General features: G+C 43.5%; 1 protein-coding gene across 6 annotated transcripts in view; it reads left to right on the plus strand.

Moving 5' to 3' along the window:
• Positions 1 to 17,628, plus strand: part of PLAGL1 (PLAG1 like zinc finger 1) — a 96,081-nt gene that overhangs the window by 73,938 nt on the left and 4,515 nt on the right. For 3 of the 6 annotated variants that reach the window (XM_057527772.1, XM_057527771.1, XM_057527775.1), the window contains 2 exons: positions 428 to 497; positions 15,629 to 16,063. In XM_057527772.1, the coding sequence (XP_057383755.1) occupies positions 15,912 to 16,063 (152 nt within the window). In that variant the 5' untranslated portion in view covers positions 428 to 497; positions 15,629 to 15,911. Of the gene's footprint in view, positions 1 to 413; positions 498 to 9,554; positions 14,558 to 15,628; positions 16,064 to 17,628 lie in introns of those variants that run through there. The other 3 variants (XM_057527773.1, XM_057527774.1, XM_057527776.1) reach the window with 3 other exon arrangements.

The following is a 17,628-nucleotide window of genomic DNA, read 5'->3' on the forward strand; positions in this document are numbered from 1 at the left end:
AATCCAGTTGCAAGTAGGACAAAGGATATAATATAAATACTTAAAGATCTTCTTGGGCAAGATTACATGAGACGTTGAAAACCTTTTAAGTTACAACATTATGAACTTCAGCACACCTTTTAAATATATCAGATGATCTAAATGTTACAGACTTTTGCCATATGGTGTATCTGAGACATTTTTAAATTAAGGGTGGTGGGTCTATTGAAGTATTATACTGTAGGATTTTAACATCTGAACTTGATCTATCATCTATTAAAATGCCTAAAAAGCAGGAGAAACTCTCCTCCACACATTAGCGGTTGTGTATGTGTTTGTGCCCTTGGAAGTGAGCAAGCTCAAGTTGCCACGTAAGCGGGGGTGGGGGGCAGGGGGGGGTGTTTTCCTAGCTTCGTTCACTTAAGGTGTGCAAGATCTCTTCTTACAGGTTTGAAGCTTCAGGCTCCTGAGAGGTCTCCCTGACTGCCTTGGAGCTGCTGTTTCCTGTTGCCGAGTAGGTACGCAAGCAGTGATCGCTTTTAAAAATTACTTCTATCTGAGCATGCTTATTAGTAATTGCTTGTAAACACATAGTAAAAGAGGTCAAGGACATGCAGGAGGTTCAAGGCACTTCAAAAAGACTCTGGTAGAGAAGAGCTACATTTCCCCCTCAAACTGTGAAATACCTTAGAACAGAATTCTTTTAACCTTTTCTGTTTTAAAAAGCAAATTAGTATCCTCTGTGTTTCCGGGAATCAGATCCTGCAGTTAGCAACTTCTCATATCCTCTGCCTTCCCCACACACAGCCCCTGTAATACCTGCAGATCTCTGGAATTTTCTGCTGACAACGCCGTCAGTTCAGAAGCTTTAAAGCTGCCCTATCTTCACTCCTCGCTTGTGTACATAAGAAGATGTGTAAAGGTTGCCTCCCATTTGTGGAAGATGTTGACTGATAAGCCTAAGGAAGATGCTGGTCACGTACCAGTTGCACTAGGGAGTCCAGCTACAGCTTTCAAGGCTTTGTTTGGAAATACTGCGGTAAAAGCTACTGCTGAAGTCCGCTGCTGTGTAGACAGCTTAGCCGGGGAGGATGGCAAGGTGGGAGTGGAGAGTGGTTGGTTTAGCTCAGAACATCCGGGTTTGGCCTCTGGTCACCATTGTCGTCATCAGTCATGACATTAATGGAAGTTAACACTCTTAGAAGTTAACACTGTGCATTAGGCTTTGCTTAGTACAGTGTATTACCTGCAGTATCTTTTTATTAGTCAGTGCCTATGGGCAAAGGACTGAGGTGTCTGGACCTCAGTTTCCTCATCTGTTAGATGGGGATAAAGATGCCTTTCTAGCCTATCTCACAGGGCTGTCAGATGGGCATTAGTAGACAAAGTAGCGTGAGAGGACTTTATGAGTTCAACTGAAATGTAATACTGTTTTACTAAAGGTTATTTTGGCTCCATTTGAAATAGAATATTCTTACTAAATAATATTTTGATTTCTTGGCCAGAAATTGAAATTCATCCCAACGTGGCCAGCATGTCTACTAGGAACTGAGAAAGGCACTGGCAGTTCTCATTAGGGGTGTGTGTGTGGGGTGGGAGTGTCTTGCCCTTGTATCTTCTGGTCACTGTATGATTGACATTGGAAGACCGTGTGTGACAACCAGTAAGATCCTGGAATGTGACTGCCAAGTATTGGGTGGTGAGTCTGTGGGCTGAAGACAGGTAGGGGGTGGCGAGCACCCCAGGCCCTGTGTGTCTCTGGAGCTTAGTGGGGCAAGCTCAGGCAAAATGGACAGGGCCATCGCCAGGCAAGCTGGGAAGGAAGAACAACGTGAGGCATCGCTATAGGCTACTGGGAAGGAGCAGCAAGCATGCGGCAGCGGGCAATCGGGGCTTATTGTAAGCAAGGTGCCTGGCCTCCAGGGCGACAGGAGCACAGAACAGCACATTGAAGCCCCTGCGGATGGGCTGCGGATGGACCACACATGTGGATTGCGAGGACAGCTACTTAGAGAGGTTCACATTCCTCCCCATTGAACTGGCTATGATTGTAATGGTTTGTTAAACAAACAAAGAACCTAAAGCTGTGAATGAGGGAGAGAAAAGACTTAAGGTGAAAAGGAGAGGAGGCCCTGCTTGCTAGTGTTCCACTCTTTTTAAGCTCCCCCCACCCCCTTCCTTGACATTCCTTTCTCCCTTTCAGAGAAGACAGTGCAGTAACTTGGAAAAGTTGCCTTGTCTCTCCAGTGCCATTTCCTTTTAAACTGGAAACAGGATGAAATAAAATGTCTGTCACCTTACCAAGAAAAAAAATGAAAAACTGGGGTCCTCTTAAAGGACTAGTGATAAATATTTTAATATTTCTAACCAAGCATTTCTGGGTGAACAGTTTGCTTGGCATCCTTTGAATTTATTGGATGTGACGTGGAAAGGCCAAGAGAAGATTCTCAGTCGAGCGCTGGATAGTAGCTTTGTCCCGTAAATACCACATGTGGCCGCAGAGGTGGGCAGACCTCTGCTTCTGCAGGAAGGGGTGTGAGCTTTGGAGTGGGCACAGCAATTTCACTTGTCTCTCGGAACTGTGTACACAGTTTATGGTCAAGTGAGTTCCGGATGTTCATCCATTGAAAAAGCTTGGGAAAAAAAAGTGTAAATTGTTTTTTGAAACTGCCAGTTACATGTGTCCATTCAGTTAATCAGATTAGGTCTCAGGCCCTCCTTGTGGGAAAAAAAAGGAACCATTTAGAGGTTTCAGAACAGTACTTTTAAATCTGCTATTCCCGCAGGGTAATGAAGTTATCCATGGGGGAGGGATTAGTGATGACGTGTAACTTTTTTCTCGTGGACAGCAGTCTGTTGATACAGCGTCCTCACTTTCACTGGCTCCCAGATCCCCCCGCCTGGTGCATCGGACCCCTTGTGTTCAGGGCACTGCCTTCTTTGCAGGCCCGTCTCCTGCTGCCCCGCTTCTGCTCGCGCCTGCCTTCCAGCCAAACTAGACCACATGATCCGTGCTGCCCTGTGTTGCTTCATGCCTCTGTGCTTCTACGTGGTCTCCCCTCTGCCTGAAATAGACCTACTCCCTTTTGTCCACCTGGTTCGCTCCTAAACTCAGCCCAAGTAGTCATTATAAAAATTTAGAAAGTACAGATACTCAAAGAGGAAAAACAAAGAAAGTCATCTCTCATTCAGCCCTCTAGCGACCCTTTGCTGACATATTGTTATCTGCACTTTCAGCCCTTTTTCTATTTATTTAGAGAGGTGGTTTTTTTAGGATGAAACAGTCCACCCAAGTCTTGAGCATCCTTTCCCGGTCTCATGTAGCTTTTAAGGTTCCGTCAAGAGATTTTAACTCGGGCGTCTGGCTTCCCGTCATCCATGTGACTAGTAAGCTTTTCTTATTTCTTTTCTCAGTGTGAGCCTTTGCCCTCACACACTTCCTGGGAAGGAATCAGGCTTTTCTTTTCCCTAGAATGGTAACCGTATTAGGACAATAGGCCCTGCCGATAATTAGGTAAGTTTTGGTTCCTCTGTGCCCTGCTCTTAGAGTTCCAGGAAAAGAGATCACCGCTGTCAGCTATAGAAACACATCGTAAAGGGCATAAAGGCGAGTAGCCGAGGATTTGTTGGGAGGGGGGAGGGGGATATATTTCCAGCTGTCACAAAGGAGTAGTCCCTGCCGCTGACTTTAATGACTAGGAAATCTTCTCCTAACACCAAAGGCTCTTGTCTGGATTTCGGGTCCGTGCTCCACCCCACCCCCTACCATGCTACCTAGAGTTCATTAACAGTCTTCCTGACACATTCCGTCCCATCTCAGCTTGAGAACCAGTCCTGGGCCTCACGCTTGCCTCTCTGGATGCACATACCCCTTTTGCTTGCTTGTAGACCTTTGTCTGTTTCTTCCTAAACGTTAATATTTAAGAACACCGTGTATGAGGTGGGGCGAGGAGGAGTGGGGAGGATTTAAGACCCTGTAAGATGTTTCCTTCCCTCCTCTCTGCCTGATGGGTATTATGCCGAGTGACCGGTCCCGTGGAGGTGCTGTGGCCCTGTCTGGGGAGCCCCGAGCTGTGTAAGCCCCCTGCTTCCCCTCCATGCAGGTGCGGGAGGGAGTGGTGTCATAACAGGATGGCTTCAGATGACGCCCCGTGGTGATGGCTCCTGGTCAGCGGTCCTCTTTTGCCCGTGGTAGCTTGGTTTCTCTCGGTCTTCTGTGGCTCGTCGAGGCTCATATTCCTGGGCTGCTGCCTTTTCCAGTGCTTCCTGCCATCCCAGTCGAGACAGAGTCTTATGGGCATTCTCGATCTGCTTCTACCTCTTTCTTCTCTCCCCACCTCCATGTGGGCCTGGAGTGGCCAGTCTTGACAAAATCAGTTACATGTTATCTTCGATGTGCTAAACACAGTATAATAATAAAAGGCTCCCATCTGTAAAAAAAAAAAAAAAAAAAAAGCCCACCTCTTCCCATAGAGTGGGCAACCAAACAGGATTTTTGAGCTATTAGGGTCTTGTTTTGTATTATCACCATCTAGAAATTATTTGGAACATCTTACCAAATTTTTTTAAAATGCAAACTTAGTTCTCATTTTGCTTATTTTTATCACCACAGACTTGTCACTACACTACCTTACCTAAGAGGAACTGAGGGAATTGAGGCAGAAGGCTTCTTCTGTCTTGGAGCCTCCAAGAGGGACATGCCACCACACGCCCACTTCCATCTGGCTCCACAGTGCAGAGTAGGTCCCCTAAAGGAGGACCAGTCTAGCAGCGGCCTGCTGTAAAGAAAACAAACCCCTCCCCAGCCCAGGCCACCCCACTGTACCAGACCACTTGGGGAGGACAGACACTGGTGATCAAGGTTGATCATGCGCCCTTACTGACGCTCTGAAGCCACCCACGTACACAGAGCCCAGAGTAATTTATAAAGTCACTTACAGAAGTCAGATTCAGAATGGTATCCACTTCCCTGCAGCCAAGGGTATTATTCGCTATTATTTAGTCTGGGAGACGACCTCAGGGTCTCCTCCATGTGGAAGTCTCTTGCCTGGCCTGAATGCCCGTTAGGCACCATTAAATTCAATACATCTAAAACTGAACTCCGAACTCCTGTGTTTTGCTAGGTTTTTCTTCTGGGGCTTGACATTTCTTTCCCTCTCCACCATCACTGTCCCTTCTTTCCTCTACCATTTTCTAAGTCCTAATTTAACTACAGTAGTCCCTCCTTATTTGAGATTTCACTTTCCATGGTTTCAGTTACCCACGGTCAACCTCGGTGCAAAAATATTAAATGGAAAATTCCAGAAATAAACAATTCATAAATTTTAAATTGTGCACCATTCTGAGTAGCGTGATGAAATCTCATGCCGGCCTGTTCCATCCTACCCGGGACGTGAGTCATCCCTTCATCCAGCATATCCTGCCTGTTGGTCACTTAGTAGCTGGCTCAGTTATCAGACCCACTGTCGGTATCACAGTGCATGTGTTCAGATAACCCTTATTTTACTTAATAAGCACAGGAGTGGTGATGCCGTCAATTTGGGTGAGCCAAAGAGAAGCCGTAAAGTGCTTCCTTTAAGTGAAAAGATGAAACTTACCAACTTAATAAAGAGAAAATCATATGTTGAGGTTGCTAAGATCTACAGTAAGAAGGAATCTTCTATCTGTGAAATTGTGCAGAAGGAAAGAGAATTTGTGCTAGTTTTGCTGTCTCACCTCAAACCGCAAATGTTACGGCCACGGTTCATAATAAGCGCTTAGTTGAGGCGCGGAAAAGGCATTAAGTTTGTACAATAAGATATTTTGGAAAAAAGTATTTTGAGAGAGAGAGAAACCACATTCATATAACTTTCATTACAGTGTTTGTAATAATTGTTCCATTTTGTTCTTGTTGTTGTTAATCTCTGGCTGTGCCTGATTTCTAAGTTAAACTTTATCATAAGTATGCATGTATAGGAAAAGACATAGCATATGCACAGTTTGGTAATATCTGTGGTTTCAGGCATCCACTGGGGGTCTTGGAACGTATTCCCTGTGGATAAGGGGGGCCTACCGTAGTGGATTCCTGTTGCCTGGCTCCCCCGGTCACTGGTCCTGGGATTCCCTGCCCCTTGTAGTTTGGCTCCTCTTGGTCTTCTGTGGCTCTTTGAGGCTTAGATTCCTGTGCTTATTATGCCTTTTCCATCGCTCAGCAGGAATGCCTCCTATTCCTGTTGAGACAGTGTTTTGTTGGCATTTTTCTACCTGTTTCTACTTCTCTCCCCACCTCACTCTACCTCCACATAGACCCAGAGTTAGTGGCTACCCTTGACTAAATGTGTTAGTCAGCCTGCTAAAATACTACAACAGAAAGCCCACCTTCTCCTAGTGCAATAGAGCAATACATCACTGGCGCTTTATGATTTGGTCTGTGTCTCTCCAGCCTGTTTGTTCATGGTACCCCCATGTTTACATCCATATCCAGTCATATTGAAATACTTATTTTCAAGTACCCTGTGTTGATTCATTCCCTTGGCCTGCAATAGACCACCTCCCCCTTGAACACCAGGTAAACTTTCTGGCTCAGCTTAAACTTTGGCTTCTCCGTGAAGCCTCTCCTGATCTCCCAAGCAAGGGATAATTACTCCTTCGACAACCATATTTCTTATCCATCTTGAGTTTCAATGATTGTTTTCACTTTTTTTCATGCATAAGTCTTTATAGAGCAATTTAATTGCATCATATCTTAGTTCTTAAGGAAGAGCATCTTAGAATGTACACGTCCTGACTCCAGGCTTGTATACTACCTCTCTCCCTTCCACTGAGCATTACTTGGTTTTGCCTGACTTTCTAATTTTTGCCAATCTAGTTGGGGAGGGGGATGTTAAGAAATAAAACAAAAAGTGTCAGATGTGGTAAGTGCATGACACAAGGAAAAAAAAAAAGAAGAGGCAGGGAATGGAGGCATAAGGAGTGCCAGGGATAGGGGTGGGGATTAAATAAATTAACCAGGATTGAAGTTTTGCCAGTCAAGAAGGGGGAAGGCCCACAGAGTAAAATGTACATGGGAAGTGATTTTAATGATGGACCAAGAGATCTAACCTGGATAAAACTGTACATATTTTCATTTGTTTATTGGCTACTTGGGTTTCCCCTTCTGTGAAATATCTTTTTATTTTTTTTGTTCTTGCTTAAAGGTTTAAAGGTTTTAAAGGTTTAAAGTTTTGTTTTAAACATTAAGCTTGTAATCTGTCTGGAATTAATTTCCTATATGATGTATGGTAGGAATCCAGTTTCCTTATTTTCCATGTGGATAACCAATTATTAAGTAGTCCATTCTTTCCCCAATGATTGCAGTGCCAGCCCTATCGTATATTAAGTTTCCATACAAAAGTGGGTCTGCTTCTCAGCTACTCATTCTTCTCCATTGGTCCACTTGTCTAGTCCTGTGCCTATATCATACTGCCTTAATTACTGTAGCTTTTTTTAAAAAAAGTTTTTATCTGTTATCTTTTACCTTTTCTTCTTTGGTCTGTTTGTATGATGAGAATGAGCCAGTTGAGTGGAGAAAGTCTTGACTATTCTTGACTTTTCCTCTTCCATATAAAATTTTAGAATGATCTTGTCAAGTTCCAACAAAGAACCTTGTTGAATTTTTATTAGAACTTCAGTGAATCAGTATATTAATATGAAGAGAGCTGACAATATTACAGTAATTCTATCTGTATTTCCCTATTCATGAACATGGTATATTTCTCCATTTATTTAGGTTTTCTTTTGTCTTTTAGTATAGTTTTGTAGTTTCTCCATAAATATCTTATTTGTCTTTGGTTAGATTTATTACTAGATATCTTTGCTTTGTGGCTAATTAATTTTAAATTATATTTCTGTTTGCTGGCATTTAAAAATGCAGTTGATTTTGTATTTTGAGTTTTGTAACCAAATACCTTGTCAGACTTTCTAATTCTCATATTCTATGTGTGGATTCTTTGGAGTTTTCTATATAGTCATCTGTGAATGGCAAAAGATTTATTCCATTCCAATTTTGTCTTTTTATTGTTTTATTGTTTCGACCACAACTTCTAGTACAAATGTTTAACAAGGAACAGTGATAATAGGCACCTTTTTCATACGACAAAGATAGTAAACTGTTTCATTAACTTAAAAATTATCTCCTCTTTCCTGTTTCTTAGTCTAATGATGCACATTTTAACAATTTAACCTATGGATGGTCTACTGTTAATTAGTCTCTGGGTTATAAAATGTTGCTTCATGGTGCTAATCACTAGTGAGCATTAGGACTAACAAAAATGTAAAAATAGCACGTACCCTCAAAAGAAGCCACATTGGCAAACATAAAGGTGCCTAAGAGTCATCAGGGGAGTTTATTAAAATTGCGGATTCTCAGGTGCTCCCCCAGCAAGTTTGACTCAAATGCCTGCCCCTGGGGTCTTGCACTTGTCACTGTCCTTGTTGTTGTTTGTTGTTTTCTTTTTTTAAAATCCGGTTCCTTTAGGGATATCTCTATTCTCTGTTGGATATTAATGATAGTTGTTTCTGAAGTTTTCTCCATACGGTCTTTTTTCTTCTTCATTATCCTAGCTGCTTTTTTCTGTTTGTTCTGTGTCGGTTTTTCCTAATAGATGCTTCCTTCTGATTTCTGGTGATCCTTGGAGGCCTACTGACTTGTGAGTGGAGCCATAGAAAAGCTGATGGAAGCTTTGTGTACTTAGATAGGGCTTGTCAACAAGGGCTTCGTTGTAGGGGAATATGGGTAAACCCTTCAGGACTGCCATTTGTCCTTGTCGTTAGCTCTTTTCTCTTGGGCTAGTCAGCTTTCCCAGAGAAGATTCTTTCAGTCTCCTGTCCTGGAGAGTATAATAGGCCTGGTTGCCTTTGTTCTGATAGGCGAATAGGGGAAGTATGCAAACTTCTACTTAATTCACCCTGTTTCAGCATAGTACCCCCTTCTCATACCCTCTTTCGGGAGGGGGTCAGAGGGCTGAATGCACTGACAGACTTTAAACCACTCTTTCTGTTACTATACCCACTCTTATCCCCACTTCCAGAAGTACCTAGTGCCCAACTTGGAGACTTTTGATGGGGTCTGCAGGGTGAATCAGGTTGCTTCATAGCTTTTCATTACTGGCTTAGAATTCCGCTTTCTTAGGACGGCTAAGTCAGTTACTGCTTGTTTACCTGCTTTCCAGCTTCCAAAAGTTTGTTGCAGTTTTCTCCTTTCCTGTTATCTTAGGCTGTGTTTTTGAAAAAAATCTCATTAATACTGTTTTAGTAGAGTTTCAGGAGAGACTGGGGCTACATACTTTATTCAATTTACCATCTTTAACTAGATGTTACTCATACTGTTTGCGAATAGAAGGTTAGCACCCCGTCCTTTTTCATTTTTTCTAAGTCTAATGCATAGATTTGATGTTCTAAAGCTGTGGTGTCATTTTCTCTCTAGATATTAGGTAAACAGTTCACTTTGGCTTTCTTGCTTATCTTCAGCCTTGTTTCTAAGAAAATAAGAGCTTAGTCACTGGGTTAACAAAATTAAGCCTCTCAAGGTGACAGTTTAAAAGAGTCAGTAGGCTGCAAACCTGATTGCTTGGCAGGCTGGGGAGGCAGGGGCTTGCTGTGCATGGCGCCCCCCAGAGCAGAACCGGGGGCGGGCAGCCAATGCTTCCCACCACTGAAAGCAAATTGTTTCAAACATATTAAAGTGGAGATGTCTACCCGGTGTTGAATAAATAGTTCTGGAGGGAACACAGAAGAACCCTTTGTGGAAGCAGTTTCTCACCAAACCAATCTTCCCTTTCTAATTGAGCCGTGGTTTTCAGTGCTCTGTTTTATCTCCACCATGACCACCTTAGCCCAAGCCCCTGCGGGCTCACCTGGACTGTTCCAGTCACTTTCTTGATGGGCTCCCCGTTTCACCATCTCACCATGTGGAAAAGGAGCTCATTCCTCTGCCTGGGAGTGACAAGGAAAGTAGGAGTTGGCCAGGTAGACAAGGGGTGGCGGGATAGCCCAGGAAGGAGCATAGCATAGTGTGGAAAACACAGAAGCGTTGAGAGAAGGTGGCACGTTAAGGAGATACCAAGTAGATGGATCTGCAGCTGTGGTTGCCTTTGGGCCACTGTGGGAGAGAGGTCTGCAGACATAGTGGGGTGACAGGCTTTGGGGATCCAGCCTGAGAGTTCATCCTAGGCAAGAGCCTTCTTCCAAGTGGTATGTCAGCTCAGGTGTTACGGATTTTAATGATAGCATCTTAGTACTTTATTGAGGATACATACACACACACTTTAATAGATTTTTAAAGATGCTGACAAATGAATCCCTATGATTTTGAGGGCAGCCTTCCCTCTAGTCAAAAGGTAGGCCTGTCTTAGATGATAGGATCTATTAAATTATCATCGGTACCCACGTTTGAAACGAAATTTGTACAAGTTGTTTATTGCTTGAATTTCCAAAGAAAATTATTATAGACCCCCTCCCTTTTTTTTTTACTTTAACCTGATAAAATGCAGTGACTGAGGCACAAAATATATGGTCCATCACTTAGGAAATATCAGTGACTTTGTGAAAAGTGAAACTGAATTGATAGCACTGAGAGGGATTTTCCCTTTTTTCATCTAAGTCAGTGTCCTTTAACCTGTTTAAATCTAGAGCCCCTTAGAAAATGTGAAGAAAGCTATGGTCCCTCTCAAGAACTCTAATACACGTCTCCTAATTTTGCACAAAATTTTTGAGAATTCTCAGCCGTGGGCCCTGGAACCTCTGCCATGGGCCCCACTTATGAACCCCTGTTCTCAGTTAAGGCTGAGAACCCAGCCACAGCCATCTGGTAGGGTACTCATCAAGCTTCACATCTGTAATCCTCAACCAAGTTACTAGCCCAGCCCCAAGAGCTCCTCTCTTGCTGATGAGACATACAATGAGCCCCAACTCTTCTAACACCATACTTGCTCAGATACAACACCTAACAAGTTTTACAATGCATATGCATAATGAAAAACAAGCAGTAGCGACCACCTGGAGGTTCTGGGTATCTTCTTCCTCCAGCTGATGTTTCTGGATGGTTTTTTCATAGATGATAGAGACTTGCTATCAGAGTCCTTCAAATATTGAGGGGAGCACCCTCTCTAGAAGCCTCCTGGAGCCAAATAAACAAGGCATTTCCACCTGCCCTGCTCCATGATTGGCTCTTTCATATTTTGTGAGTGTTAGAAGAAACAGAACCTTATTAGAGGCCCTTTTAAAATTGGCATTAACACATTTATATAAAAGCAATCCCAGGTTTCAGGACTAGGAGAGAAAAACACTAGGAGAGAAGGTTTGGAGTAGAACATTCTTGCCCACAAGGAGTGATGAGTGGAGTCAAGAAAAGAACTTAAGAGTACCCATGTTGGAAGACTAAAAATGGAAATTCAGTTTCCTCTCAGAAATGGGCCTTGCATCGTGTCACTGGGGACAATGGAAATAGAAGCCAGAAGTCATAGTTTATTTTGAGAATGTTGTAAAACATTTGTCTCCCATTAGCTGATTGTGTTACGCAGCATTGGGGACGTCCTGGAACTACACTTGTGCCCTGACCTCTCCCTCCGCCGTCGTATACCATCAGCCCTCAGGGAACACAGTCCTTCCTGGCTGTTGCCATATATATATATGTTCTTATTCCAATCTGATGCTCTCTCATCCCCAAAATAATCAGCATGAACAGAATGGAGCAGATGGCACAAGCCTTCTTTGGCATACTGGCAGATCTGTATCACTCACTCAGTATTTTTAGAATCAAGGGGATTGAAAATTATGTCCTGAGATGTTTTGGGGGAAGACTTACTATCTTTCCAGGGTGACAGGTGTTGAAATATTACCGTATTTAAGGCTCAAATGCAATCTGTATGTCAGGTTACAGAACTGACTGATTATCATCAGGACCATCCCTTTGTTAGTTCTCCGTTAGGATTGTTGGAGGTTTGCCAAATAATAGAAAGTTAATCACAAGTCTGTTTTAAGGGTGTGGCCAGAAAGCTCATCAGGTTTCAACCAAAGATTGGAATCAGCAGCAGCCAGCCAGTACTGGTCAAGTACATGGTGATGGGAGATGCTGTATTATCCACACGGTTTATTTTTTAAAAATAGCTGGGCTTTGATCCTCAGCCACAATGAATTTATAATCTGTTGGGGAGACTATGTTTATAATAGTTTGTGATTATATCATGAAAACAGTGCAAATATTTATATTTGAAGATCCATATTAATGAAATAGAGTTATGGTGAATGAAATGTTATAACTATTTGTGAATTTGAGTTCATCATTAAAAAAAGCCTTCCTGAAGAAACTGAGGAATGTTTACTATTATAAATGAATTCAGTTCCACATTTGAGGACCAATTTTGCACTTAGGGTTGGACTAGGTGTATTTAACACAGAGACCAAAACTCAGAAAGATAAAAGTCTTGGCAAAGACATTAATGCAATAAGTTTAATAAGTATAAAAATGCTTAAGTGACTTAATGTTTTGTGTTGTTGTTCTTTGCAAGTTTAATGGGGAAAGAGTTGGAGGAAATGTCTCACATTTAAATACAGTATGGCCATGTCTAAAACGCCTTGATTATATACCCACCATCTTTGAAGGCCCGAGGGAAAGGTAATGAGGTCTACAGCTTGTCGGACTTCTGAATCTAGGGAAGTGGCTGGAAAGTGCATCTGGGAAAACTTTATTCAATGCTAAAGGCAGGTACTTTTTTCTTGAATAAATCTTATTTTTCCTTTGTATGCTTGGTGCGTTGGTGAGCAATCAAAGTTGATATCTGTTGAGAAACAAAGAGCTCAGGCCAGTTTTTCTTGCAACCTCTTACGTCCTGTGTGTGTTGAGCATGTGTATTATCCAGGGTACTGGCTCCTCCCACTATGAGTAACGGATGGTGAAGCATACATAGCAGAGAACGTGCGTCTCTTTTCTATTATATCCGTAGTTGAGTGGTTAGAACCATGTGCCAGTTTGCAGCTGATGGTTTCTGCTTTTAATCCCAGTGTTTATAAATACTACCATGTAGTTGTATGGTGTGTTTTTAGATTACCCAGTGCTTTCAGATCCATCTTGTTTCAGTTGGTTGTCCCTACCAGCTCATTTACATGCATCAGATAGATAACACAAACTGAAACTCAGGACAGCTAACAAAGGGGTGAGCTGGAATTTGAAGTAGGGAATCTTTCTAGTGTATTCATAAAACAAATGACGGGATCTACATAAATACCTTCTGTGCTTCAGGGAAACGCCTGAGGGCAGATGAGCAGCCTAGCTGTGCCTGAAGGAAAGGGTAGCCTTGCCTTCATCTCTTTTGACAGTGAAACTGAGAGTGCCTGTGCCTTCCAGTACAGCAGCCACTAGCCTCCTGTGGCTACTTAAATAAAACAAAAATTTCAGTTTCTCAGTATCACATTTTGAGTGTTCAGTAGCCATCCATTTCCATCACAGAAAGTTCTGTTGGACACTGGTCATCTCTCATAAAGCAGGAGTTGGGGAGAATGAATTTAAAGTATACATGCAGGGGATTGGTGTAGGTGAGAAGCCAGACCAGCTCTTTCTCCTGAGTGACTAGCGCTGTTTTGAGTTCAGCTATAAAGAGAGCAAGAAAAAAATGCATTTCAAACTTCATATTGTGTGTACATTTTAATCTCTTAAAATAGACCTGGAAAAAACACAGCAATTTCAAGTGAATGAGTATATTTAATGATGATGATAAATTCTATGCCTTTATAGCTGGGCCAGTATTATAGCCAGACTTAGGCTGGATGAGAAGTAGGACACGCCATGAGTCCTGGCAGCAAAATCTCGGCCACACAGGCTAGAATTCCTGGAAGGAATCACTTTGTGGCCAGGGTGGCTGGGATGCCTCAGGCCAGGCGGCGAGGTGAACCGGCAGACGGACGGTGCAGGACAAGGAGCTGGGGGAGAGGGCTTTGGACAGAGCTGGGACGGGGGCTCAGTTCAAGTCACACTTGGTCACAGAGGAATAAGCTCTGTGTGTGTTGCCATCAGAAAGGAGGTTTGGTGCCAAGATGCTAGCTGAGAACGCCGGTGTCCCCGGCTTTGGATCAGTGCTTGAAGCTTCAGGTCAAAGTGCACACGTCAGCTCTGAAGGTTCCAAGCAGGTGGGGCAGGATGGTGAGGGGTGTCTGTCTGGTGCTGGCTCCTTGTGAGCTCTGACCAGACACTGAAAACATCCGAGCTAGTCGATGCGGAACACAAGAAGTTTCCTGCAATTTTTGCCCCTTAAAAAAGGAATGTGTTTGTCTATGTTGCATGTGCTAGGTGCTGATATGTTTAAAGATGCTTGAACTATTATTATCGTAAAATTTCATCTAGCTAGACTCCAGCTTTCTGATCTGAAAGTAACTACAAAGGTAAGTAAAAATTAACTTTTAACAGTAAAGAGCAGCTCTAAAAGAGTTGGCAGTAAATGAATGACTGCAGGGAACAGACGCCTTGAAGACCTGCTGTGATGGGTCAGGTTGCTGTGAGTGCCCTGCTCACTTGACGAAGTTCAGAAAAAGCTGGCCTGGGTACAAAAGCTACTCCAGCGAGTTTAATGTAAGCACACAGTACGCTATTTTATTATTTTTTTTAATACTGGCACTTGAAAGGTTAATGTCCATTGCCTGAGGATTAACTCTGTCTAGAATAGCACAGATTTCTAGGTAGCCAGGCTTTTACTGTGTTGTTCGTGATGCTGCTTTGGACTCTTAAGGCTTCCAAATGATGGTCTGTTGGTAGAAGAAGAGGAGCCTGGATTTGGGTGATCTGCCTGGGTTGGAAGGGGGGTAATAACTGGGATTGGAGGCAGGTTGAGGCGGCAAGCCCACCTCCTAGGAGTGGCCTTCCAACAGGTAGCCGGTCCCCCAGGCTGGGGCTGGGGAATGAGGAAACGTCCCCAGAAACGAAAGGGGAAAAGAAGAGTAGAACAGTTTCCTGGAGGTTGGTGCCTGTACATCTAAATGTGCTCTGAGCTCTGCCCAAGCTGTCCCTTTGTCTCCGTGGGAATCTTGTCTCCCCTCTAAAGGCACCACATCAGTGAACTAAACTAGCTTTATTCCCACTTTGTCTACATCGTAGACTTGAGTCCTGCACGGTAACCTCACAAATTAACTTATATGTATACAAGTTATTTCGGCTCATCCCCTGGAAGTTTAAACAGGTGTGATAAACAACTTATGTTCTGCCAACAGTGAGTGAAGAGGACTAGCCCATGGCTTGAATAAGCAGGGATGATTTTTTTCTGTACCAGTAAAACACTTGAACACACTGGGAAGGTTGTTCTTTTCTTTGAATTGGCAGACTGAACTTCACAATGACCCGAAATTATGGTTTGAAGTCGGTAATACCGACTGTATGGAAATAGCTGTCTGTATCACAAGGGAAAGTGTGCTTCATCTACCATCAAAACACTGTGCACTTGACTCCTGCCGCCCAGGAGAAGCACAGACAGGTGGATTTATATGCAGAAGGACCTCTTAACAGCACACAGGAGGATGGAGAGTTGTGCTGCATTCAAGCCATTTAAAGGAACACGTTGATTCCGGGGAGTTGATGCTGACCTGGTGGGGGAGGAGCAGCACTGTTTTCAGATGAAATGCAAGGAAACTGTTCCTCTTCTCTCCACAGGACGTGCCCCAGCTCTAGGGATGCAGGTTGCCTTTCTGCTCTGGAACCTCATCCATGCCTCCGACTTGCTCCTCTCAACCTGAGACCGCGTGGAAACTGGGATGTGGGAAGCAGGAAGCAGAGACAGTGGTAACTGAGAGGCCCATGTCTGGGTAGAACCAGGCCCGGGACCACAACGCTGCCTCCCCCCGGCCTGGCGCTCAGCACCGTCCTTCTATCTGTACTTAAATGGCACGGCATTTGGTCAGCGCATCTGAAAAGGAAGGTGTGAGAGACAAAGCCCATGGCCACCTACCCCTGCCAATTATGTGGCAAGACGTTCCTCACCCTGGAGAAGTTCACTATCCACAATTATTCCCACTCCAGGGAGCGACCTTACAAGTGCTTGCAGCCAGACTGTGGCAAAGCCTTCATTTCCAGATATAAATTAATGAGGTGAGAGGCTTTAGAAAAGGTATGTACTTTCACACATTACCTTTAAAAGGCTTTGCTAGCCCTCAGACCAAACACCGCAGGGGAAAAGGGATGCAGGATGTGGATGCGTTTTAGCCTTTATGGCTGTATCTCAAGTGATTACTATAGTTTTTGTATGACAGTTGTGCTTTGCAGTGTCCAGTTCACTGTTTCAACAAATATTTCTTGTGTTCCTACAAGAAGCCAGGCCTAAGGACAGAAAGATGAGAAGACACATGGCTGGGTAGATAGTCATGCAAACACCATTCAAATGTAACCTAAGGGCTTTGACGGAGCTGTGCAGGTGCCGGAGGTTGATGAGACCTGGGGAGGCCCCTCAGCAGGGTCTGGTCTTTAGCTGCGATGTAAAGACTGAACGGGAGGCGACAGTGAGCAGCCTCTGGGAAAGCCCCGGGCCTCGTCCTCGAAGCGCACGTGCGCAGAGGGCAGCGGCGGATGGGAACAGGGGTGAGGCTCAAGACGTAGGGGGGAAGGGAGCAGCTCAAAACAGGCCTCGTCTACTGTCCTGAAGGGTTTGTTTTCTTCTGATAAGTCTAAGAACTGAAAAACATGATTTGGTCAGGATGTTAGAAAGATGGCTCTGGTAGTAATTTGGAGAAGAGGGAGGAGGCCCGTAGACTGACCCGCAATCTGTTGTTAGCAGTCCAGGTGTGAAAATATGGAGAGCTGGTCCAGGTTCTGAGAGTGAGCATGGAGGGGAGGGTTCACCTCCGAGCGCTGGCTTTTGGAGGAGTTTCTCAACTTGGCTCTAAACGCCATCCTAACAAGTGGAATTCTGTTGGGTATACAGATGTTAAGTATGTGCATTTAATCAGATTTTCAAAGGCATCCATGATACAACAGAGGGTAAAAACTACTCTTTTAGGAGATAGGTCCTTTTTTAGAAATAGTACATTTAGTCTGAATTATCAACATTTCTTGAGTGCCTATTAGGTACTCACTTCCCTGAGGGAAATGAATATATGAAATGTAGTTTCTGCCTGTAAAGGAGTTTTATATTATAGAAAGACAATATATACTCAAAATCAGTAAGTGACACAGTAGGCTGATTGACAGTGAATGCTGTGTGTGTGTTACGTACTGAATACACACAGAACTGCCACTTATCTATGCCTCTTTTGATACCTGGTTAAGGGAAATGCATCTTTTGCCTCTAACTTTCATGAAATGAACTTTTAACTTTCAGACTAACATATAAATGCATAGGTAAGAGTCAGAATTTAGCAGGACAGAGTTTCCATCTGAGTGGTATGAACACGAACCACATTATAATTAGATCTGGGAATGCCCCTGGAGGAAGGCACTTGAAAGAATTAAAGAGAGAGATAAATTATGGCTCTTAAGAATAGCACTGTTATAGATGATGTAATATAATAAGCTGATTTGTTAAAATAAGCCTATACATGCCTAAAATTCAAATGTGTTCTGTACATCAGCCGATCTCTAGTAGCCATAAATATGTGTTGAGTGCCTACTGTATGCACCGATTTTGTTGCAAAGGCTTCCTGTTTTGCAACACGCTTCTT

Source organism: Balaenoptera acutorostrata, chromosome 14 (genome assembly GCF_949987535.1).
Source record: "Balaenoptera acutorostrata chromosome 14, mBalAcu1.1, whole genome shotgun sequence".
Lineage (NCBI taxonomy): Eukaryota > Metazoa > Chordata > Mammalia > Artiodactyla > Balaenopteridae > Balaenoptera > Balaenoptera acutorostrata.